This window comes from Oryzias melastigma, linkage group LG4, assembly GCF_002922805.2.
Source record: "Oryzias melastigma strain HK-1 linkage group LG4, ASM292280v2, whole genome shotgun sequence".
In the NCBI taxonomy this organism is placed as follows: Eukaryota; Metazoa; Chordata; class Actinopteri; order Beloniformes; family Adrianichthyidae; genus Oryzias; species Oryzias melastigma.
The window spans coordinates 9,708,093-9,731,683 of record NC_050515.1 but is presented as its reverse complement, the minus strand read 5'-3'; the positions used below and the strand labels follow the sequence as shown (position 1 = coordinate 9,731,683).

The 23,591-nt window shown below is 38.0% G+C and overlaps 3 protein-coding genes across 4 annotated transcripts in view; all 3 read right to left on the bottom strand.

The window, feature by feature from the left end:
* Positions 1–2,231, bottom strand: part of kdm4b (lysine (K)-specific demethylase 4B) — a 43,018-nt gene extending 40,787 nt beyond the window's left edge. Inside the window, exon 1 of the mRNA XM_024278948.2 lies at positions 1,834–2,231. Within this exon, the coding sequence (XP_024134716.1) occupies positions 1,834–1,924 (91 nt within the window). The 5' untranslated portion in view covers positions 1,925–2,231. The remainder of the gene's footprint in view (positions 1–1,833) is intronic.
* A 928-nt stretch (positions 2,232–3,159) lies between these two features.
* On the bottom strand, positions 3,160–14,743 carry uhrf1 (ubiquitin-like with PHD and ring finger domains 1). 2 transcript variants are annotated; one of them, XM_024278457.2, is made up of 17 exons: positions 14,525–14,741; positions 12,041–12,203; positions 11,669–11,935; positions 11,140–11,291; positions 10,013–10,228; positions 9,688–9,803; positions 9,386–9,572; positions 9,121–9,244; positions 6,798–6,905; positions 6,600–6,704; positions 6,404–6,510; positions 6,151–6,313; positions 5,869–6,006; positions 5,697–5,796; positions 5,337–5,485; positions 4,545–4,643; positions 3,160–3,757 (listed from the first exon to the last, which is right to left on the bottom strand). In XM_024278457.2, exons 2-17 carry the CDS (start codon positions 12,191–12,193, stop codon positions 3,611–3,613), a joined length of 2,331 nt encoding a protein of 776 aa, XP_024134225.1. In that variant the 5' UTR covers positions 12,194–12,203; positions 14,525–14,741; the 3' UTR covers positions 3,160–3,610. The 2 variants fall into 2 exon arrangements, with proteins under 2 accessions (XP_024134225.1, XP_024134226.1); XM_024278458.2 differs by having other exon boundaries at positions 3,611–3,757; positions 12,041–12,198; positions 14,525–14,743.
* Positions 14,744–15,833: 1,090 nt separating this feature from the next.
* Positions 15,834–23,591, bottom strand: part of kcnn1b (potassium intermediate/small conductance calcium-activated channel, subfamily N, member 1b) — a gene marked incomplete in the record, with an annotated part of 10,250 nt that continues 2,492 nt past the window's right edge. Inside the window, 9 exon segments of the mRNA XM_024278456.2 lie at positions 15,834–16,432; positions 16,689–16,758; positions 16,848–16,975; positions 17,121–17,231; positions 18,689–18,851; positions 19,020–19,438; positions 20,825–20,920; positions 21,004–21,432; positions 22,773–23,591. Of these exon segments, the coding sequence (XP_024134224.1) occupies positions 16,148–16,432; positions 16,689–16,758; positions 16,848–16,975; positions 17,121–17,231; positions 18,689–18,851; positions 19,020–19,438; positions 20,825–20,920; positions 21,004–21,432; positions 22,773–23,591 (2,520 nt within the window).

Below are 23,591 nucleotides of genomic sequence, written 5' to 3'. Positions count from 1 at the left end.
CATCTCATAGCGCCTCCTGTAAAACTAATACAACTGTGATTATTATTACTTTTTTATTTAATGGATGAACCCCTTTATGCCTGTTGTCACAAATATGCAACAAACCACTTCGGCTCCAAAATTACCTGTATATAGCATCAACTTAAAAGCAAAAACATACGCTTTTTTTTGTTTGTTTGTTTTTTGGCTGCAAATAAATACCGACTTTAAGGGGTTAAGGGGCAATTCCACACATGTTGCTTTCAAGAACTCCCAGCGTTCAGCTACTTCCAAAGGGTGTCAGATCAACCGGTGTAACATATGGAAAAAGGAAACTTAAAACATAAGTAAAAACACATGAGGTATTTAGTTTGAACCCCCTATTCTAAAGACCAGCTGAAATAGACAGTGACTTCTGTGTAATTGTTTGGGTTAACAATCTTATAATTATTTTATATATGTTCACTACTTGCAATGCATTCACAATGCCCCTCCCCTAGGTGCATCAGATAAAATGTTGACCTATTATCAACTAGAAAGCAATAATACATTATCAGGGGAAAAAAGTAAATAAACCAACAATCTATCATGTAATCCTTAAATCTCACCAAGTTTCCCAACAGAAACTTGGTGACTTTGGCTGATTATTTTATCACCCAACAAGACTCCAAGCTATCCTTCGGTTTTGCATGTGTTTACATTACAATAACAAGCTTAAGTGAAGTAAGAGGTAAAGTAAATGGTCCACTTTCTGTCACACAATGAGGCGACTATCCTCAAAAATATTGTAAACAATGCAAATTAAATTAAAATACAAACCATTCTTGTTTTTTTTTTTTTTTTTTTTTTCAGTTTCGCCCAGCCTAAGGTTCTACATGTTGCTAATTGTTGTCACAATTAGCTGTAATATTTTCTTTTCAAAAACAAAAACATTTTACAATTGAAACATGCACTTTTCTTTGTACAACTACAAAAACCAAAGATTAAAACTAGTCTTTACCCATGAATTTAAAGCAAGGAAAACTAAAATGACAACGTAAAAACTTAAAAGCATGCGGTAGAATCCACCTTCAGAGCAGGGATCACCATTTAGCTTCAATGGACAGCCAGGATTCAAAGTATTCAAATGAGAAGACGAATGCCTTGCTCAATAACAACAAACAAAACGATACATACTCGCTGCTAAATACAGATGTTGAGAAAAGTTACTTTAAGCTATTTTCCATTTTTATTTATTTATTTTTAGTAAGAACTGGTTTTATCATCGGATGGGAGACCACATGACCCTCCAGCTGTCCTAAAAAACACAACAAAAACGGAGTCTGCGCGTGAACCCTCAACTCCGGGCCTTTAACTCATTTCAGTCATACAAAAACGTATTTCAGTAAAAAAGTAATACATCGATATAAATATGGTTAACTACAACTTTAAGTCCTTCGTTTGGTACTTTTGGCTTCGTATACTGAAAACACCCCCAACGATTGTCGGTGTGAATTACTACCTTCAGCTGCTAGAGGGGACATTAGCTTTGCACAGCTGACAGTAGCTGCTACCATTTTACTCATAAAATGTACCGAAACGACCGCAGTATGAGAGCCACAAAATGCTCGAATGATTTCCACAAACAGAACAATATACGTGTTATCAACGTTTGCACATCAATCGAGTCAATTCCTGGCAAAAAACAACAAAATATGTTCACCGTATTTTATTTGCTAGCCTTATGCTAACTGCTGCCTTATTTGCATTTAAATAACACACACACATACAACACCGCCGCAGCAGTAAAAAGACAAAAATAAAAACGTTGCAGTCACTATTGCTCGGACACAAAATTATAATATTGTAAATTACCTCCTGCAGTTTGGTGGCGTCCTCGTTTACTGTCCTTAAATTGGTTGGTTTCGTTCTGTTTAGCTTCTATGGAACGATTTTCCTCTAGCATTAGCTACCTTCGGCTACGAGGATTTACGCCCACTTCAAAATGGTGCCTTGTGATTGGTTGACTTACAGTCTTCCTCATGGTGGAAATCTAGCAAGCTGATTGGCTCAGCGTTGATTGACGTTGAAATTCTTCAATGAAAATAACAGAAACTAAGAAAAAAACATTAAGATGCTTATCGACAACCAATAAGTGGCCAATCTCTAAGCTAACAGCACGCCACGCACGTACACAAGTGTCGGGTTCGCGAATTTTATTACTTTGTTCATAAGTTAAAGAAAATTAAAAAAAATCCCTCGTTATCACCATCACTTTCTGAAAGTCTCAACTTATTTAACAGATTGACACATTTAAAAGGAAAAAAAATCTAAAGTAGGTCAATCGTTTTGTTTCGCATCGACTTGAGGAAAAATATGTAGGCCAAAAAGGAAAAAAAAGAAAAAATAAGGTCACAACTACTTCAGTTTTTCTTTATTTTTTATTGAATAACACTGAAAAAAAATGATACAAATAGTTTATCAAACAAGCAAGGAGCTTTCAATCTATGAATCTAAAAAGCCTAAAAAAATTGTAAAAAAAAACAAAAACAAAAACAAAACTTTTTTAGTAAATATACATTTTCCAGACTATGCTAACAGTTGTTGGCATCACTATACAAAAATTGCTTACAAGGGGGCAAACACTGCTGGTGGAGTTTGACCAAAAAAGAAAAAAAAAAAAAAGTACTGGCATGAAGCAATATATAAACTCAGCAGAAATACAACATTTTAGGAACATTTGCGGTTAAACTTCAAACGCTTGCTTCTTGTTTTTTGCCATAATCAAGCAAACCAAGACAACAGTCTGAACGGCAAAAGCAAATAAAAGCAATAATCTTTAGAAAAGCACAAGAAAAAAGTAGTTTTAAAAAAAGGTTTCTGAATTGATTAAGCTTTTTTGTTAAAAGACAGAAAAATAATAATTATAATAATTAGGGTGAGGTCTGTTTACATTGTAAAGCATTTTCTTTGGACTAATTTAACACTAGGGTCTTCCACAAAAGATCACTTTTTGATTCCATAAAGTTGCTTTTGTTATGAAATTAATCATTAATTCAAATTTAACGAAACATTTAGAACCCCCAAACACATGAATGGATAAGTCTAATGATGACACAAAAATGGATGACACTGCGGCCAAATAAGACACCTCCTCTTAAAATATTCAACGGGTGAAAAGCAAGAGTCGGTCTTGTTCGGTTTGTAATTGCACATTTGGTATTTAATGGAAAATTTATCACAATAGTGCAATTTTGGACGCTTTTTTTTTGGACCCATGACACTTCTAAAATGCATTTTGGTAAACGGAAAATGAGCAAAACGTCAAACCAGTAACTTTATACAAAACGGCATCTCTATAAAGCTGGGGGTTTCAAATAAATGTGCTGAAAGGAGATCATTTTAGTAAATTGAACCAAAAACAAAACAAAAATGGCCTAAAAGAGATGATGATACAGTCCCAAATGAAATTTTAATTTATCAGTGAAAGCTAAACATGGCAAATCTGGTTAGCATTTAAGATCACAAATATTGTTGTTTTATAATCATAGAAAATATATTAAGAACAACGGATTCTTTATTGCCTCTATTGAAGATGGTCCATACGCTTGACATCGCGTTTCCTTAAGGATCGAGTATGAAGAATCGATGATCATCGCCCGTTGTTGTATCCGGGGAAAAACTGACTTAGAACGTCTTGCAGAGATGTGTTGACAGTCATGGAGTAGTTTTTGCCCAGATCGTGTCTGCAGGCCGGGCAGGTGTAAACCTCTGCCTTGAATGATCTTTGAAGGCACTCCTAGAGAGAGAGAGAAAGAAAAAGTGATTTAATGGTTTTGACAAAATAAGTAGTTTGATAACTTCGACAGGTATTAATGAAAAATTGTCACCAATTAGTAATACATATAAAAACCAAAATCTTTTAATTACATATTATTATTTAAAAAAAATAAATCAGCAGTTTAGTGAAACTAAATTTAAGTTAAACATTTCAATATCCAGAACCTTTAGCTTAAAAAAAAAAAAGATTGAACTTAGACTAAATACTAGTGCTGTCATGCGATTAATTAATCGTGACATGTAATTAATCTAATTTGTCTATTTTAATTGCAACATCTTTGACCTAATATTTGCTGTTAAAAGCCTTGTGTTTAGGTATTTTATTTAAGCTTATGATGTTGTGGCACAGTAAAAACTAAGTCAAAACTAAACAGGCTTTATTAAGTTTTTCTCTTTCATCTTTTTTTCTTTCTTTCTTGAACAAACAACAAAATAAAACATCAGGTTCAGGGTGTTCTAATTTAATTAAATACTTCTCACTTTTGTAATTGCACCACTTTCCCATTATTATGATCCACAAAATCTAAATAATCTCAAATCTTGTTCGTCGGATTATTCAGTATATTGCACTACAGTGAAAATACTGATGTCTTCTGACAAAGCAAACAAATTAGTTTTGTTTCGTTAATTTAATGTTAGCTTACTGCATCGCATTTCTGAGAAAGCAAGAGTCATATGCGACTAAAAAGCTAAAATATTTTTTTAAAAATCTCTCATCAATAAATTAGAAAAATAAGTCATTTTACCTTGCAAACATTGTGTTGGCACTCTGTGGTGACGGGCTGGAAGACCACTTCCTGGCAGCAAATGCAGAGAAAAACTTCTTCAACTTTGTTCAAGAATTTCTGAAGGAGAGAAAACAAGTGAAGATGTTAAAATCTCACAAATCTTAAGCCTTTTTATGTTTTTCATATACTCAATTAAAAAAATAGGAAAACGCAAGATTGAAAAAGAAATCTTGACTTATAAAGACTAACAACCAGAGGAAAAAAATGTCTTTAAGGCCCACAAAAACTACAACTCCCAGAGTCTCTACATTTCCCTTCACATCATGTAAAGCAGTTAATTAAATGGTATGCTAGTTAGTAGATACTCAGGCTTAGAAATGTCCTCTAATGGAGACATATGTGCATTGCTGGTAGTCAGGAGGTTGGTTTTTTGTTTTTAAATCAACCAATTAAATCAAGTTAGAACAAATAGAATTACATTCTTTAACGGTATATATTGTAACTAGACTATAAAGAAATGTTGTAACTTCATATCTTAAAACAGGGAAGTTGAGGGAACAAGATTTTATCACCAAAACAGTTTCACGTCTGACCAATAACAGAGAACATCTGCAAAATATGCAATTCAGTGGTGGTCTGCTTTTTTAGTCATAGAAAAAATATATATAAATCTTGCATAACACTGGTGTGATGCAATTTTAGACTGATTTCTGAAATATTCTGTTAAATGAATTAGTAATTTTCATGTAATGTTGAGTTAAAGTAGTTTTAAAAGCTTTTCTGCTGATCTAAATCAACCGAAGTCCTCACCGGTCCCAGAGACAGCGACTCCATGGCTTCATCCCACAACTTCTTGTTCTGCTTGTCGCTCTTGATGAGACTCTTTTGCTCTTGGGACAGCTTGTAAACTTCCACCTTGATCTTTTTAGGCGACTTGACTGGCGAGGACTTGGCTGATTCTGAAACAAACACAAGAAAGACGTTCATTTTCTTTTTTTTTTTTTGGTCATGGGACCTCAAACTGTAATCTGCCACCTGCACCTGGAGATTCTCATCACTTCCTAAACGTGATCACAACACATCCTATTGAAACCACAGCATACATGGGTGTTTGGGTTTAGGGCGACACACAGACAAACACAGAGCACATGCGGGAGTTTGTAAACGTACCGCTGCCCTGGGATTTTCTCTTTCTCTTCGTCTTGGTGGGTGTTGGTTCCTCCTCTACTTCATTCTTGTTCTCCTTTTCCTTCTGATAACCAGCAGGATACTGTAAAAAAGCTTAAAATGTGAGCCAACCACTTTAACATTTCACTATAAGCTTGCATTCTAATGATCTGACCTGCATGACCAGACCAAGCTTCTTGATACGCTCTTTGCCATCTCTGGTCCAAGGGGCGGGCTCATCATCATCACGCTTCAGCAGGTAACGCCACACCAAAAAGCCAGACTTGCCTTTGTCTGGCCAGTACTTGACCACCTAAGCAGAAGTGAAAATACTACTAACATGAAAAGGAAAAAACCTGCATAGAGCTAATCTCTTTGACTTTCAAATCTCCCTTTTTTATTGCAATAAAAGTACAGAAAAGCGATAAATATAGCGGCCTCATTAGCCCCGCCGTACCTTATAGATGCCATCGTAACGGTTCCCCTCCTCAGGGCAGTATTTACTGTGCTTACGGCCTTTGCAGCTCCGCACAACTCGGACCGGTTTGCCTTCTTTCCAGTTCTTGGACTCTGCCCCCCGTTTGTCATTGACGGGGACGTTACAGTTGAGAGCTAGAGCCCTGATGGAGCCACACAAGCAGGCAAATATATTACATTTATTAGGCAAATCATCTTTTTAATTCAAAAATTGGTAGTCTTTTCCTCCTTACCGGTTCATGTGGGTGAGCGTCTGATCACACGATTGCTCAGCTGTCCTCTTGTTTCCAGAAAGGTCGCGCCCTCCAGAGCCAGTGTACGTGAATTCATTTCCATCATCCTACAGTGAAAAATAATCCACTTACATGCATGCATTACAACACAACGGCAGGTGGTGTTATTGTAAGTCAACCACAGAAAGCAGCATACCACATCATCTTCATAGCCTCCTGCCAGAACCAAAGAATAGGAGCCATCGTTGCTCCTTCCATGAATTCCGGCCACATGAGGTCTATGAACACCGGCCTCGCTGACCTGTGGGACCGCATGTTTAGAATTATTGCTTTTGTGCATAACTATGATTTTTTAACTTAATTTAAAACGTTGAATCAACAGACTGAGACCGACCTGCACTCTGAACTTCCAGAGGGAACCAACAGGAACTCCGGGGATCGGGCCGTAGTGATTGGACGGGACAATAGTGCACTGCTTCGTCCGACCCACACACGCCATTCCCTAAAAATATATAGAAAAATGTTAAAGACACACTCCAATAGAAGTTATGTTTTAACATGTTCTTGTGGCATACTTCTGGTGATGGAGGTCATATATAAAAGAATTTAAGATTAAAAAGACATTTCTTAGTATTTATTCAAATTGAGATCGTTTCAGGAGCAGACAAAAACCTGCAGTTTAAAATTGCTCAAGTCTGTGACGCAGCAAAGTCGCCGTGCTCCGTTTTTCTTTTTTTTTTTGCATTGCTAATGTTAGCTTGGGGTTGTGAGGGGCTGTAAGCTAGCAGGAAAGAGTGTTTTAAAAAAAAAAATGATGTATATGTTTGTGGGGTTACTTCCACGCCAACAATCCTGCCGAAAACCCAGAGGAGAATTTATAAGGAGCTTTCTGTAGCTCTGAAGAAAAAAATACATCTTAAAAAAGCGACACGTTTTTTAATTTTTGCTAAAGACAGGATAAATCATAATTAAAAGACTACTGGGAAGTACATTTTCACAATAGATAAAAACATAGTTGGAGTGGGACTTAACTATGTGAAACAAAAGGCTGCAGATATCAAAATCCATAACTGGAAGTCCTTGATCAGATCTGAAAGTTCCTTCATATTGCTTGAAAAAACACTTAATTTTACCTGGCGACCTCAACAGTTAGAGTTTTTCTGTTTTTAAGCTTCAGTAAAAGTTTTAATAAAAATTATTAACACTTTTGGGTTAGGATTAAGGCTACATTAAGTTACATAATTTCCCTTGTTGATGATGATGAAGTCAGACAAACGCCATCTTGTCTGCAGGCAGGCCCCTTTAAAATGAAACTCTTTTTCACTCTTGACTTTTTAATCACAACCACAGAGATACAATTAGAAATCAAATCCAAACAACTTTTGATCAATTTTAAAAATGCTCCCAGTGGTCTTTTATTTGTGATTATACCATGGTCTGGGTGAATACTCGATTCTGATTGGCTGCTGGGTGTGCATTAAAAAGTGATAATGCACAGTAATAACGCACACCTAAAAAAGAAGTTCCGGTCACACAGACCAAACGTTCGATATCACTGCGCAGGCTTCTTTAAAACACATTTTCCTTCATCGTCTGGACAAAACAAGCAGTAATGGATGAACTTTCTCTCTGAACTGATGCTTTATTCAACTTATTGTAGCGACCAGCATTTATATTCCTCTCCTTTTGTAAGGTAAATTAATATTGACAAATTGGTTATTCTCCTTCTAATAAAACACCACTCGACATGAAAGGTGTAGTCTTCTGTTTCACCACAAGAGGGAGTTTCTCATTTTAGAGCAGCTCAGAAGAACGAACCTGCCGTGAAATGAAACACAGACAGAAGCTGAATATGTTCTAGCTGCTCACTGAAGGATTAACGTCAGAAAAAGAAGAAAAATATCCTAATTTGTCCGGGTCTTTCTTTCAAAACAGCGACACTTTACCGCTGCAGCTGAGGTCTGTAACGGCTTCCGGCTTCATGCCGTGTTTCATGTCACCGTGACAACAAACCGCATCACGGATGATCAAATAGTCCGCTTTGTGTGAAAAAATGAGCTAAACCAAAGAAATAACAAGAATAAAGTACTAAATATTGATTAAATGTTTATTTATTTTGTAAAGACCATGGTATAAGCGGGATAATACCCTCCGAAGAGTGCATTATGAGAAATTAACGCACTTCACGGAGGCAACCGTCCGACGCAAAGCGGAGGACGGTTTAGGCCTCCGCGTCGTGCGTTAATTTCTCATAACGCACACTTCGTCGGGTATTATCCCTTACTTATTTCGTTCTTAGTCATAATTTAGAAACCTGTGTCATCTTCTTGGACAGTTTCAGCAGAGCAGCAGGAGTTTAGTGTAAAAAAAAAAAAAAAAACTCTTCTCTGTTGGCATAGAGCAACCCCGCCCCCCTTCCCCTTCACAAGAACTCTGAGCTTGTGGTCCACCCACCCGTATTTTTGCGTCACAAATACATTTTTTTTCTAATTGCATTTTTTTCATCTGCTCCTGATTGATAACAATTTAAATAAAGAAATACTCAGAAATGCAATTTTGAGCTTAATCTTCATCATTTTTGTTTGTCCTCCATCAGAAAAATGAACAAGAACGAGTTAAAACAACCTTGATCAAAGCGGATCTTTACGGTAAGACTGAAGTCTTCTCAAATAGATAAAACTTTTAAACAAACAGAAAGAGAAAAACGTTCTCATCACCTTGCCCCAGTCTCTCTGGCTAGAGGAACTAGCTGAGGCCATCTTGGCTTTTTTCTTGCTCTCCTTCAGCTTCTCTCCAGCCAGAACAACTTCACTGGTGTCGTTACGGCAACCTGGACAATACCTGAAATATTGTCGACAGTCAAGGGAATGTTAGTGGTTGAAACATTTGAACATTTCACTCAGTGATTTTTTAATGTAATCTTCTCATCTAACTTTAAACGACGGCTAATGTGATCGGGTTGAATACTTAGAATGTACTGACCAGTCCTCGTCTTCAGGGATGGAAGTCAAAGGAGGATCCAGACAGTAGATGTGGTAGGCCATGTCGCACTCGTCACACAGCAGCTGTTTGTCCGGATCCTGCTTGATCCCACAGATGTGGCAGTTACACCAGCGACAGTTTTTGCTGAGATCATCCTTGCAGTGTTTGCATTCAGGTCCGTTAGATCCTAATAAACACAACTACTTCAGTGTGTGTTGCACTTTGTCACAGCACTGAGATTAAAAAAAGATCAACTTCATAGTCAAAAGTAGCTCCCAAACTAATTCTTCATTGAATCCTACGTTTCAAAGGGCTCTCAGATCCAGCCGGGGTGTCACTCAGACAACCAGGTTCCTCAATTTTGTAGATCTCTGTCAGGAACTTGATTTGGCAATCATTGAGAGAGTCCCCAGCATCACTACAAGGAACAAGGAAAAACTGTTAGATCTGCAGCACTAAAATATTTCTCCAACCGTATTGTGACGTAAATTCTGATTCAAATTGATAACATATCGGGATTTATGCTTATAACAAACCTCTACCACAGATTTCAAATCCAGCAAACCTAGAACTAAAGCAGCTGGAGCTTTGAAGAGCCAGAATTCTGTTATAAATCAGCATCCTCACCCAAGGATGATCTTGGCGTAAATTTCCCGCAGGGTTCGCGTCTCCCGCTTCCTCTGGATCTCCGCGTCATACCAGTATCCACGTTCCTTGGGATCATCTGGGTTGTAGTTGACCATGACGACCATTCCCGGCTCGATCTGGTGCCACTGGTACACCGTCCGGGCACGTGGGCGGACGTCTTTCGCCAGCAGCTGAATCACGCCGTTCTCTGGGTAGCTGAGACAGAAAGAGAAGAGCGTTTGGTTTTTCAGTATGAGAGTAAAATGTAAAAAGTCAAATATGGGATTAAAAATAAAAAAGGATGCATTAAGAAGTCAAAAAGATAAAGAAAATGCTTTAGTCAGAGTACAGTGAAAGCTGCTGAAAATTGAAAACAGTATAAATTTTATGACTTCCTTTTTTCTCTGAATTTTTCAAATTAAATTTTCAAAATGATTAATGACAATTTTAAAAGTGTGGAATTATGACTCAATCCAATTCAGATGTGGCCACTGATAAAATAAGTAATAGATTTTTTTCTACTTGATGAAGAAGGAATGTCTGGACAGGTCTACAACTCAAACAAATCTTTCCACTAATAAAAAGGTAACTTGGGCGATTGGACAAAAAATAAAAAAATCTACCAATCACAAATGATCATTTTGAATTGTGGTTGATATAAGATAGCATACATGAGGGAAAACTTGTCTAGAGTCTATAAGGAGGATCAGTTTTAGCTTTGTAAGTTTTTTTGTAATTTAAGCAAAAATTGACACGATTTACTATCCTCCAGAAAATGTCAAAATAGATTTTGTTCTGTAGAGATTTTTTCCAAACTGTGTTTTACGAAATGTGATTTTCCATATTTTTTAATCAAAGACTCCCACTTTTATCTTCGTTCTCCGTGTCAATCCAAAGGAGGGGGAATGCCGAGTCGGGAAAAGCAACAACTTCCTTTTACAATAACTTATGAGAGGAAATGATTTTTAGTTCTGCTTTTAGTTGAATTAGTTTCTGGTATCAAATCAGATTATGAAATAAATTTATAAAACTACAATAAAGCTAATTTAGTGTGAAGAGTTTACAAGATGCTGGAATATTTTCCATAAAAAACACAGTGAAAAATGATTACATTTTCAGTTTCTTACTCTTCATATTTGACGTGGTAAAGGATCTCTTCCTCCGCCGCAGCGTCTGCAGCCTCGCCGTCACACGTCTTCGCTCTCTTTGTGACATTTACAATCTGGGCCTCAAACCACGCACCCATGTTCAAGTCTTTTGCATCCACTAGTTCGTTAATCTAAAAAAAAAGCAACAAAAAAGTAGTTAAACTATCATCATTTAGGAATTCTCACTAAACCAAAACTTTAGTAATATTGTTACCATATTATTGGGAAACAAAGGATGGAATTAACATTTTATATAAAAATATATTCCTATAAAAGCAGAAAAATTAAGAGCACAAAATTAAAAGTATAAGCGGAAATATAATACACATTTACAACATCAAATGGACCTCATCAGTAACTTAAGTAACAACCAAATTCCAGAATAAAAAACACAATTTTCCAAACAAAAAGTTGATGTGTGACAGGACATTCACATTATTTTGTAATGTATACAATATGTATTCATAACAACTAAATGGAAAGACAATCTCCAGTCTTTAAAACATACTTTGTAGAAGCCAAATCCAGGATCGACGAGCTCCAGGCTGTTTGTCTGAGCAGACGTTCCAGCAGGTTGGGCTTCCACCTCGCCGTGGGTCGAGTTCTTGTCAGACTCGCTCTGGGTTGAGCCACAGCCAGAATCAGAGTCTGACAGCTCAGCTTCTTTGTCCTTCGCTTTCACAACATCAGCAGAGGGCGCCTTCTGTCTGACAAGCAGCTGCACTATGTCATTTAAGCCCACGTTGTAGTCAAAAATGGTGTGACCGTCTTCCATCTGAGTTTGGAGACATAAAAAAAAAAAAAAAAAATCATCAAATCTGGACTTTTCATTTTTTTAACTTGCACGTTTTTTAAGTAAACCTTGACAGCACTGCATCACCTGCTTTCCACGATAGAAAAGCCGCTGTCTCTCCGGCTCCACCTTGAAAAGCTCCATGATCTTCAGACGCAGTTCGTCCACCTTGGTGAGTTTAGACAGAGAGTCCACCCGGTGGGTTTCCTTCCCATCCATTGTGCGCACTTGAATCCACATTGCAGCTGCCCTTTGTTAACAACCACATAATACATGTTATAATAATGGCAAACGTTTAAAAAAAAATGTCATCAGGTTCTGCACAACGTAAAAATGTAATGAGGTAAACTTTTGACTTCTTAATGAAAGCCATAAGCAGCTATTTTTTATTTGTTTTGCTAGTATTCTAAACATCGCAATAAGTAATAACAACTGAGACAGTATTATAAGATGAAATATGTATTTTTTGCGATTTAATTGGACTTATTTTCTCTGTTCACAACTTTTTTAGATTTCAAAATCTACTGGAATTGTCGTGTTAATGGTTGAAAAATGACAGTATGTTAAAGATTTTGAGTTTAAGCGTCACTGGCGACGCCTCATGTGTTAAAGGGTTAAATCAAATGCGGTTGGCATCTGAAACATAAGAACTATTTTTCACAAAAGATAAAGTTTTGGTCTAACTGACTCAAATATAAAAAGTACAGTTTCTGGTGCTGAACGCTCACTACTTTGTTCAACTTTACTACATTCTGACTCTATATAATCTTAAGTAATGAGCAGTCGACTATTAAATTAGTCGTAGACTATTTTAATAGTCGACTAATCGTGGCAGCACTTATTGGCTTTTATGATTTTTTATTGCACTAAAAGTGGACCAAAGCAGTGACTGTTGGAAAAATGAACAAAACAACCAGGTTTTTAAAAGTATTTCAGCTTTAGCACAATGTTTTCTGCACATTAATTGAAGTAATAACAACATTTTTGAGTATTTAAAGTTTATAGTAGGAATTCTGAAATAAATAATGATGAAATAGGTGTGTGACGTTAGTCGACTTGATGGATTTATATTTACACGATCCAACCAGGGGGATACGTCTGTGGCAAGTTGTGAATCGAATCGACCTGTACTATTATAAAATTTTTTCATTATGAATTAATTAGTGCCATCACGGTGGACAACATACGAAGTTTGCATCATTCCAGTTCAATGTCTGGAAATACTTTTGTGACCATAGAGAGTGGCATAATATTCTAATAATTTCCCGTTTGTATTATTTTGGTGTGAAAAAATGACAGTGGGCTGAATTAAAACGTGAAGGGGTTTGCTTTTACTTCTTGTTTACTTGTACACTTGATTATCTTACAAGAAACAAAAAGAATCTGGAAGACTGAGTCACACTGGTTGAATTTTGGCAAAAGATGGATCAACTTTAGGTCGGTAAATGGAATTGTTCAAAATAAACCAATTTCTACAATCAGCAATCGCAAATTATGATATTAATCGAATTGTTGATGTTAAATGAAATAATTTCTTTAAAAATTGATAACCAAGATACACTACAATAAAGTGTATGATCTGCCCCTAAATCTACACTTCAAAGTCCCACTTTGCTAAAAAGGCGGAAAGTTGATGGTTTTCTTCCTTCTGGGTACTGTGTTGTTCTGACTCATCTTTTGTCGGCGCGCTGTACTCTCTTCTGTGTATGAGAAAAGGGAGGGAACAGGCTGATTTGAATACAGTGCGGGAAAATGAGCGTCAGGCCCCTCCCAGTTCTTTTCAAATCACATCCGGACGCGAGGGAGCGCTAGCAAACAATGTGGCTTCATAACAATAAAAAAGCAGCTCATTGAGATCCGATGTGTTCGTTTGGATCAAATACTTGAATGCTAAAAGGTTTTAATACAGTCGTGTTGGGATCATTTAGAGCTAACCGGAAAAGCTGCTCCGCCGCTCATTGGCTTTCACTTTTGCCATTTCGGCGTAGGCGTTCCTGTTCTGGCTCGAAAAAACCCACTATAATGAACTATTTTTAACGCATTTAATCCGACGTACTCTTTAACATTAGTGACGTACTATTAGCTTGCCCTTATTTCTGATTTTATCATTTATTTAGTTCGAAAGAAAACTCATCGTTCACAAATCAAGATATCGGAAAATAACAAACTTCATGGGAAGACACTTATCTTTTAAACAAAAGGAACGAGACTTTAAACTCGGATGTGGTGTGCAATGAACAGTTGCACCGTTAGTCAACAGCTTGCAGTCAAGTACAACGTCAACCCTATAGGGTACAGCAGCAAACCACGTTATTTATTGTTACAGAGCTTATTAAACGATCGCATTTCCGGAAAAGAGGGCGAATTAAATGTACATAAATCAAAGCAATTAAAACACTGAAAGTTTATTCTGAATTAGGCTTTTTATCAAGCTTTTTTAGAAAGCCAAAAGAAACAAGGAATGACTTTTTTGAAGTGAGCTAACTCACAGTAGTAAGCTAGCAGCCAGGTGAACACTGCAAAGACTTGATTATGCAAAAGTAAATATAACGTAATAAAACGAACGTTTACCTGTTTTGACCTTCAAGTGAAAAAGAAACTGAATTTTGAGGACTAACGTACACGTTTGTCCTTATTAAATTCACCGAAAGGTTGGCACGACCAACTCTATGCCTTGTTGGAAACTGATCAATGACTTATTCTTCAAGACTTTGATATCCCGCCTGCTCAAAAAGTTCGTCGTATCTATTGGTTGTTTGCCTCCAATTGCCTTACGTTGATTGGATAATACAGCTGTCAATCAAGTAGGTGACTGGAGCTTAGAGGCAGCGCGCGAAACTACATTCTCGTAAGTGTAAGTTGTGTTCGGGAAGTTCTCGCGAGATTAATGAGCGCTCCAAAGAACCGGCGAGCAAGGGAGAGACAGACAGATGGCGATTTTGGTAAACAACCTCGTGGGTGGAGCAGTTCTGTAGAAATGAGAAGTTTCTGCTTTACTAGTTGGTTTTAGAACAATTTACGTTCATATAGGAGCTTCTATTAGAGTCAGAATATTATTTAAGCTATAATAATTAAAATAAGGTTTTAAAAAAAGAGTATGTTATTCAAAAAAGAAATGAAAAAGTATTTTAAGTAATCCCACTTGGTTGTGCATAGAAAAAGGAAAACATCATTGTTAGTGTGTTTTTATTCATTTTTAATATATTCAGTGCAGACACACATTTTTTAAAAGAGTTTATCTTTATTAGGCATTTGTCATAATTAATGATTACTGAGAAAAGTTGTGATCAGTCTATTTTTATTTTAAAACAACCAAACCTGTATTCTAAAAATATATTTTTTTAAAAGAGCAAGTCCTAAAAGACAAGTTCCTGCTAATGAATGATAATCAACTATGGGAGCTTTGAAATATGTTGAAATAATTACTTTTCTGAGTTTTTGAAGAAAACTGAACACATAAAAACACATTAATCAACTGCAGAGGGAAGATATTAATGTGGATCAAAGCAATAGTCATAATAAAAATTAGACAGAGAATGTTTCTTGTTATTTGCTGTTAATTGAATTACCTAAAATATTTATTTAAACATCAATTTTAAAAAGTTAAAGACCCACTCAAATTACAATTTTAACATATTCTGATGGCACTATTATCTTGATGGAGGACATCTATAAAGAAAGTTGAGTTTTAAACTGTTTTTGTTTAAATCACAGAAAACAGTAGCAGACCAAAAAAATAAATAAATGACGTTAGATTATTAGCATATTTTTAAAAGAAGAAAATACAATCGGCAGTCACAAGCCCCCTGCTCCTCTCCATTCTGATGGCATGCAAATAAATTCATTAAAGTCTTTGTTTTTCAAAACTGTATAGCTCCAATATTACTTGCCAATTTTGTTGAACTGGTAATGTTAGCTTAGAGTTGTGAGGGGCTGTAAGCTAGTGGGGGAGAGTTTAAACAAAGGGATGATGGGAAATGAGAGCAGGCTGACTCTCCACCAACAGTCCTAGATCAAAAGATGATTGGAATGGGTCTTTTAATTTGATATAAAACAAATTCCTGCACTACAAATTTTGTGATGAAAGAACCTTTTCTCCCACTTTTAATGGATACTTCAAAAATTCTATACATAAGAAAACATGTTTTAAAAATCCTGAAAAAAAAACTCAGCCTAAAAAAGCAGTGAGGCTGGTCAGCTGTATGTTTTATCCATGGGGGTGGACCCCGGACAGTGCTGCTTAGGAGGTGCTGAGCAGCAGTCAGTGCTCAAGGAGGATGAGAGGAAGTGAACACGGCAAGCTAAATCATCCAAGAAATCCTTGTGCAGCTTTGTTATTGCTTGGGAAAGCACCACAGGCAGTGACTGCATGTCGAGAAGGAGGGAGTCCAGCTTTTCTTCCAGAGCCACCACCCTCCTGTCCAGCTCGCCACTTCGATGCTGCAACTCTGACACTAAATCATACATCATGTTTTGAGTCTGGGAGGAGAAAAAGAGAACAGGGCAAGTTGAAGTAAAATAAAATAAAAGTCAAATCAATTCTACTACAACTACTACTAATAACAACAATTTATTCTGCAGTAATAGTTCAAATATAAATGTACTAATTTATAAAACAGGTTCAAGTTCTTATGTTTTAATTAGTACATGTATTTTCCAGTTAAAATTGATTGTTTTTAACAAATTATTGAAACTACAAATGTTTGATTTTGGAAAAAATGTGTTTTTTACAAACCTTGGCGAGGTCAGCAACTGTATTGGCCTGATCAGTTAGTTTCCTTTGCTCCATTTTGACTCTTCGCAGCCTAAAAGTGAAAACCAGGGTCACTTTCATTGGTGTTCATTAAAAAAAACAAATAAAATTGTACTATCCATACATCTTGTTGGTACGTACTGGTGGATGGCCTGCAGGAATTTCCGCTGGTGGTGTCGCACGGTGGCGTGGTCAATTTTTTTAACCAGCTTGGTGTTTTTGTAAATGAGCCACGTCGCCCGCAGTACATTTGCTGCTGTATTTTTAATCTAAAAAAAGTACAAAAAGTTTGTCATGGGAGAAAAAACATGAAATTTTGAATTACTTAAAACTATTGTGTTTACACAACTGAAGCATTACTAAAATATGAATGCATTGCTATACTAAATTGGCACTTCTGTGTGGGAAACCAACCTTTTTCAAGAGCTGAGTGTCCATCATAAAATTATGGACGTGTTTTTCGGCCCTGGTGAGCTCAGACTTCCTGGCAACGACAGCCACCACTAAGGCTGTGCAGCCCGCCCCCTGGGGAGAAGAAGGACAGTCACTGTGGGAGCGTTGCTGCTGTTTAAAATGAGTTTCCTGAATGTTCAAAGACAACATCTGCAGAGGAAGACCAAACTGCCATGACAGTTTAAACATTCTTGCTCGCATTACTGAAAAAAACAAACTGGTTTATCCATAAAGAAGTTTCAGTGTCCAAATAATACTGTGGTAATGACAGTTGTACATTGTAGCATGAAATAAACTGAACTCCATTGTACCAATTTGAGCTAAAAGGAGCTTTAAGAAAATCTTTATTTATAAAGTACCTGTCACAGAAAGCACCTTGCGAAGTTAAAACAAATCGTATGAACACAATAAAACACAACAAAAACAATAAAACGAACTATAATATAAGTAAAAACATAGTTAAAAGATAACAAATGTGAACTTTAATTTTAAAACATTTTACTCAATTAATCTGGTGCAGAGATGTGCACAGTAGGATTTTTGTGTGCTTCCCTCTAGAGGATTTTTATTGCATATTAATATTAAGTGAACAAAATAAACACAATTGCACTAAACCGATAAGTGCTGTTGTTACAAGCATAGAAAATTGAATGTTTTTTTGTATTTTTTATTTTTTTGCCAACAAACTTTCTGCATTTGGGATCTAAAACAAAGTCAATATGGGAGCCTACAATACAAAAAAGAAATCAGTCGGCATGTATATTTAAATTAACAAAAGGTTGCCACAATCCAAATAGAGTTCAAGAAGCCTGCAGAGATCCCAAAGTCCAAACCAAAAACAATGCTGAGGGACACAAAGAACTTCTAGAAAAAATTTGTTGGAGCTGGTAACAGAACTCAGGCCTTGTTTACGCATGCACAGATTAAGAAAAATAAAGTAATTTTTTTACAATAAAAGGATGTATCCAAATTTTTAACTTCTTAGAAAATTAGTTAATGAAGATGTTTTTGTTGACCAACCACAACTCAGTAGGAACCACAAAGAAAAAAAAACACAAATATGTATTAACAATATTCTTCTTATTATGATAAAAATGAATGAAATATTGTTTTTTGGCATAAATAAAACAATGAGAGAAAACTGTCTTTTACATAATGTGAAATAGTTTGACAGTAGTTTATGAATTCCATTTTAAAATAAAAGTCTCCCTGTGCTACAAAGGGTCAACTCAGTGCAGCAGCTGCAATCAGCGATTAAAACAATAAAACATTTATTTAATTGTTTGTGGGGCAGTCTGGTTAAAAATGTGCAAATCTTACTGACCAAAATTGAATCAGAGCTGATAACATGACACTGTATTCATAATGCGTACTTAGAATCCTTGAATAAATAATAACAATAATAATAAAAAAGAAAATCTGCCTTTTAATCCGGAGGGTCATATGTATTTAATGGGGATATATATATATATATATATATATATATATATAATAAAAGTTATTCTGATGTGTAAATCTTGAATTCTCACCATAATTCCTGTCAATAAGCAAACACCTTTTCCACAGTAGGTGTGAGGAACCATGTCTCCGTATCCAATGGACAGGAAGGTGATGGAGACCAGCCACATTGCTCCCAAGAAGGTGCTGGTTACTTCCTGTGTGTCATGATACCTGTTGAGATATGACACCTGGCTGCAAGCAGCCATTGTTTCATAAGGTGCAGGAGACTGAAAAGAACAGATGCTCTGATAAAAGATTTCTATTAATGCAACTTTCTTTATAAAAAATGTAACTCCAAAGAAACACACGGATTAGCTTATTTATTGATTAATCAAAACCTGTGAGCGATTTTTTTCATACCTCTCACATATGCGCACAATCCAAGCAGCGATAATCCAGCAGGACACACTGAAGACTAGCAGTACTGTGCCGGGGCAAATGGTCATGAGGGTCTTCATGACGAAGCGAGTGTCAAAGTTGATCTTGTTTAGCGCCCCGATGCTGCGTGAAGAAGCATCTGTGAAAAGCTTGCTGTGGAGCAGCATCACCCGGCCAATCAGGTACAGGCGCAGGAACATTGGCACAGAGAGGAGGATGTCAAAGTCATCGTCAGACGGGGTTGAGGTGTAGTTGAAGGCCAGTCGAGCTGTCCATGAAAACACATACTGGCCTGGAATGGGGTGAATGGCACAGATGACGAGCTCCAAGCCAATGAAGAGGATCCGCTCGATGGTCATGGCTATCCTCCAATCATCCGCACCATTGTCCACCATGAAAAGCTGAAACACACGTAGAAATTAATGCATTTTACAAATAAACAAAATCCTCAGTCATAAAATAAAAATATCCCATCATTTTTTTTTTGGGAAAACACTTAAAATTCCCAATATTTCTATCCATCCATCTTATCCCGCTCATCTAGGGCCGGGTCAGAGGGGCAACAGTCTTAGAAAAGATCCCCAGAGACTTTCCTCTCCCCGGTCACTTCCTCCAGCTCATCTGGGGGGACCCCGAGGCGTTCCCAGGCTTGCCAAGAGACATAGTCTCTCTTGCGTGTCCTGGTTCTTCCCCAGAATATCACCCGGAACACCTCCCAAAGTAGGTACCAAGAGGCATCTGGACCAGACGCCCGAGCCACCTCAACTGGCTCCTCGATGTGGAGGCGTTGCAGCTCTACACCAAGCTTTCTCTGGGTGACCAAGTGCCTCCCCCTATCTCTAAGGGAGCGCCCAACCACCCAATGGAAAAAGCTCATTTTGTCCGCATGTATTTGGTAACTCATTCTTCTGGTCATGACCCAGAGCTTGTGATCATAGGGGAGTAACTGCATGAAGATCGACTGGCAAATTGAGAGTCTTGCTTTTTGCCTCTCCTCATCACAACATCACAACATACTCCAAAACGGTGGACAATCTGCGTGCCAATCTCACACTTTTCCCTCACTTGTAAAGAAGAACCCAAGATACTAAAACTCCTCCAACTGGGGCAGGAGCACTCTATCCACCAAGAGAGGGCAAACTACCTTGAGAACCATAACCTCAGAGTGGAGCTGACCCTCATCCCAGCCGCTTCACACTCGGTTGCAAACCGCTCCAATGCATGCTGGGGGCCCCGGCTCGATGAAGTCAACAGGACAATATCATCTGCAAAGAGCAGAGATGAAATCCTGTGGTCCCCAAACCAGATCCCCTTCGACGCCATGGCTGCATCTAGAAATTTTGGCCATGACTATGAACAGAACAGGAGACTAAGGGCAGCCCTATACCGGAGTCCAACATGCACTGGGAACAGATCAGCCTCACTGCTGGCTATGAGAACCAAGCTCCTGCCCCAGTCATAGAGAGACCAGACAGCTCACAGTGAGGCTCCCTGGACCCTCCACAGGAAACCTTGACGGATGCCATAGAGCGCCTTCTCCAAATCCACGAAACACGTGAACTGGATAAGCGAACAATTACAAAAACTCTAGCACCCTAAAGAGGGTATAGAGTGGGTCCGCCATTCCACGACCAAAAAATACCTCATGGTTGTTCCTGGATCCGAGGTTCCCAATATAATTTTCTGCAAAATAATTTTTTGTATGATTTACATTTTTATTCAGTTTTGAATCTTAGTCAAAGTTAGAATTCGACAACCAACACCATAAATAAGGTTGCGTGTTTTACCTGAATTTCCCTTGCGTGATACATCAAAATGAGTCCAAGCAGAAAGGCTGTAGAAATGCTGATGAGGCTTTTCAGTATATAAGAATACATGGAATCCTGTAGACAATAGAAGCAGAGATATGAATATTGTGAGTGCATTGTGTTGTAAGCAATCAAATAAATCAACCATAGCAAAATACCTTGCTATAAAAGGCTCTCGACAGCTCAGTTTCAATAACCATGATAACTATTCCAAACATCCCACAGACCAAGGCGTAATCGCTCAACTGTTTTCGCTTCCCAAAGAGAGCCCTCCTCAGACCCAGCCGGTAGCTAATGTCCTTTGTCTTCTTCTGTGGGACGCTGCCTTCCGGTCTGACCTGGTTCCTGCTACTGGTCTTCCTGGAGTCCTCCCTGATAACTTTGGAGAAGGCGTCCTCTAGGATGGCGCTGTGGAGAAGCTGTTGGCCGGCCTGAAGGTCCAAGAGACTCGATCTCAAAGTGCTGTGGCTGCTGAAGGGGCGCACCACGTCTCCGTTTATCGAGCTGACAGTTTCTGAGGTGTCAGGAAGTGGAGGGGAGTGTGTAGGTAGGGTCAGTTTAGATTCACAGAGGTGCTGAGGGGTTGTCTGAAAGAGAAGTTACAACTGTAATCATGCCAAACTATTAGAAAGAGGAGAATCTGAAAGCTTAGAGCAGTGTTTTTCAACTATGGTGCACTAATGCATTCCTGCTGAGTTGTATGTATTGGCCAAGTTATCTAATGAGATAAAATCAATCTAGATTCAAGAAATAAAAAGCCCAATTAAAGACTCAATCAAATCTTCATTTGAATTTTTTAAAATAATTTTCAGTGGTCTTTTAATTATGATTACGCTGTTTTTAGCCAAAAATTATGAAAACTGTGTTGTTTTCTTAGGCATAGTTTCTGCAGTAGTTCATTAGAAATTCACCTCTGAGTTGTGGGAGGGACTGTTGGCATGGAGCAGCTCCGGCCCCACTTCCCATCAATTTAATTAATTTATACTTTATTAATCTTGAGGGAAAATAATTATTTTTTCATTACAAGCAAGAAAAAGACAGACTGAGAAGTAGACATAGACTGTGACTGTCAACCTGCTCACCTGCTAGCTTAAAGCCCCTCACAACCCCAACCTAACATTACTGGTGCGACAAAAACGGTAAGCAAAATTGTCTTGAGCCAAAAGTCATCTTGGACAAGGAAAATGAAGACATACTAGTACATCGATCTAGTTGTCTACAAGATGTCAGAATTGAGCAGAATAGTGAACTTGTGGTCTGCTAATATGATTTTTTTCAAATATTTCATTGTCTGCTTCTGATCACAATGATTAAAAAAAAGAAAAAAAAACATAAGAAATGCATATTTAAGCTTAATTTTCCATATTTTTGTTCTCCATCATCATAAAAGTGCCATAAAAACTTGTTAAAAAATACCAAAAATATAAAGTTTTGTTTCGACTAAGCAGTCCGGTCTAGTCCAGTATGGACTGGTTAATTCTGACAAGTGTTTCCACTCAGTTAGGCCTCGCTCCCACTGAGCGGTTTATTTTCACAGCGCATGCGCGATATAGACCGCTAGAATGTCAGTGTAGTGGGATAACTAGAAAAGCAACAACACTGGAGGTCATCCAGCAGCTCGTCTTTTTCTTACTTTACTTCTGGTACATCGTGTATACCAAGAATTTAATGTTGTTTGAAAGAAGATTGCGGCCGGCTAAGAAGAATAAAGAGGAAAATGGAAGCGCTAGCTTAGCCCTATAGTGGTGCTTTCTAATGTTGTCATCATCACTTTCTGCCATTTTTTTATGGTCCTACAACGGATGGGGACCCTCAAGACGTCCGGGTCGGAACTGTTTAATGGGTCCATTGGAATACCGGACCGTACTGCTCAGTGGAAACGAAGCTCAATTTTCATCAAAGTGGGTCTTTACGGAGAAAAATGTACCTGAATTTGTCTTGTTTTCTCCTCCACCAACCCCTGCGTCTCAAAGGAGCTGCACTGGCTGACCGAGAAAGACTTGATGCTTTTCTGACTGACCGGCGTCGTTGACCTCTTTCCCCACTGACAGCTGCTCTGGCGGCTGTATGGAAGATGGCGGCTCTTCAGCACAAAGGTTGGATCTCCTGGTGATTTGGTTTGGTCACTGGGTACCGAGGAGGCGGCTTTTGCCTTTTGATGCTCCTGGATGACCGGCGGCTCTTTTCCAAACAGCTCCCTCCAGTTAATGTGAGCGCTGACCGCAGGCTGCTTCTGCAGCTTTGCATTGGTATTGGAACAGTCAGTGGAGTTCATAGGAATGTTAAATAAATTTGAACGAGATGCTCGGCTGCTGTCTTTGAGCTTAAAACGGTTGCAGGGCTGCTTTTTGGGGCTGAATTGATCAGGTTGGATATTATCTTGTGGGCAGTTCACTGCAGGCTTGCAAAGCTCTGGTGTTAAAACCCTGTGAGTAGCTAAAAGGTGTGTGTCTACAAACTGCGAGTGATGGGATGACGAATTTCTCTTCTTTGTAATGCCGTCACAGACTGTGGCCTGCTTGGACTGATGCTGAAAACCAGAGACCGAATGTTGGGGAACATCAGCACACGCACAGCTACATCTGTCGTAGTTTTTCCCCACAACAGACCCCGTTATTTCCACCGACGGCAGATCATTTCCCACATCGCCAACCTGGCTGCAAAGGAGCAGCCAATCCTGATCACTCAGCTGAGATAAGGTAAGACTCTGGGCTTTCAGTGGGGATCTCTGGACTGGACCTCTTGG

Excerpts from the sequence above, each read along its gene's own strand:
- uhrf1 (XM_024278458.2), bottom strand. The coding sequence starts at position 12,193 with ATGTGGATTCAAGTGCGCACAATGGATGGGAAGGAAACCCACCGGGTG. Across the intron at positions 9,573-9,687 it reads ATCTGAGAGCCCTTTGAAAC|GATCTAACGGACCTGAATGC; the intron begins GTAGGATTCAAT and ends TGTGTTTATTAG. Across the intron at positions 4,644-5,336 it reads AGTCGCTGTCTCTGGGACCG|AAATTCTTGAACAAAGTTGA; the intron begins GTGAGGACTTCG and ends TCTCTCCTTCAG.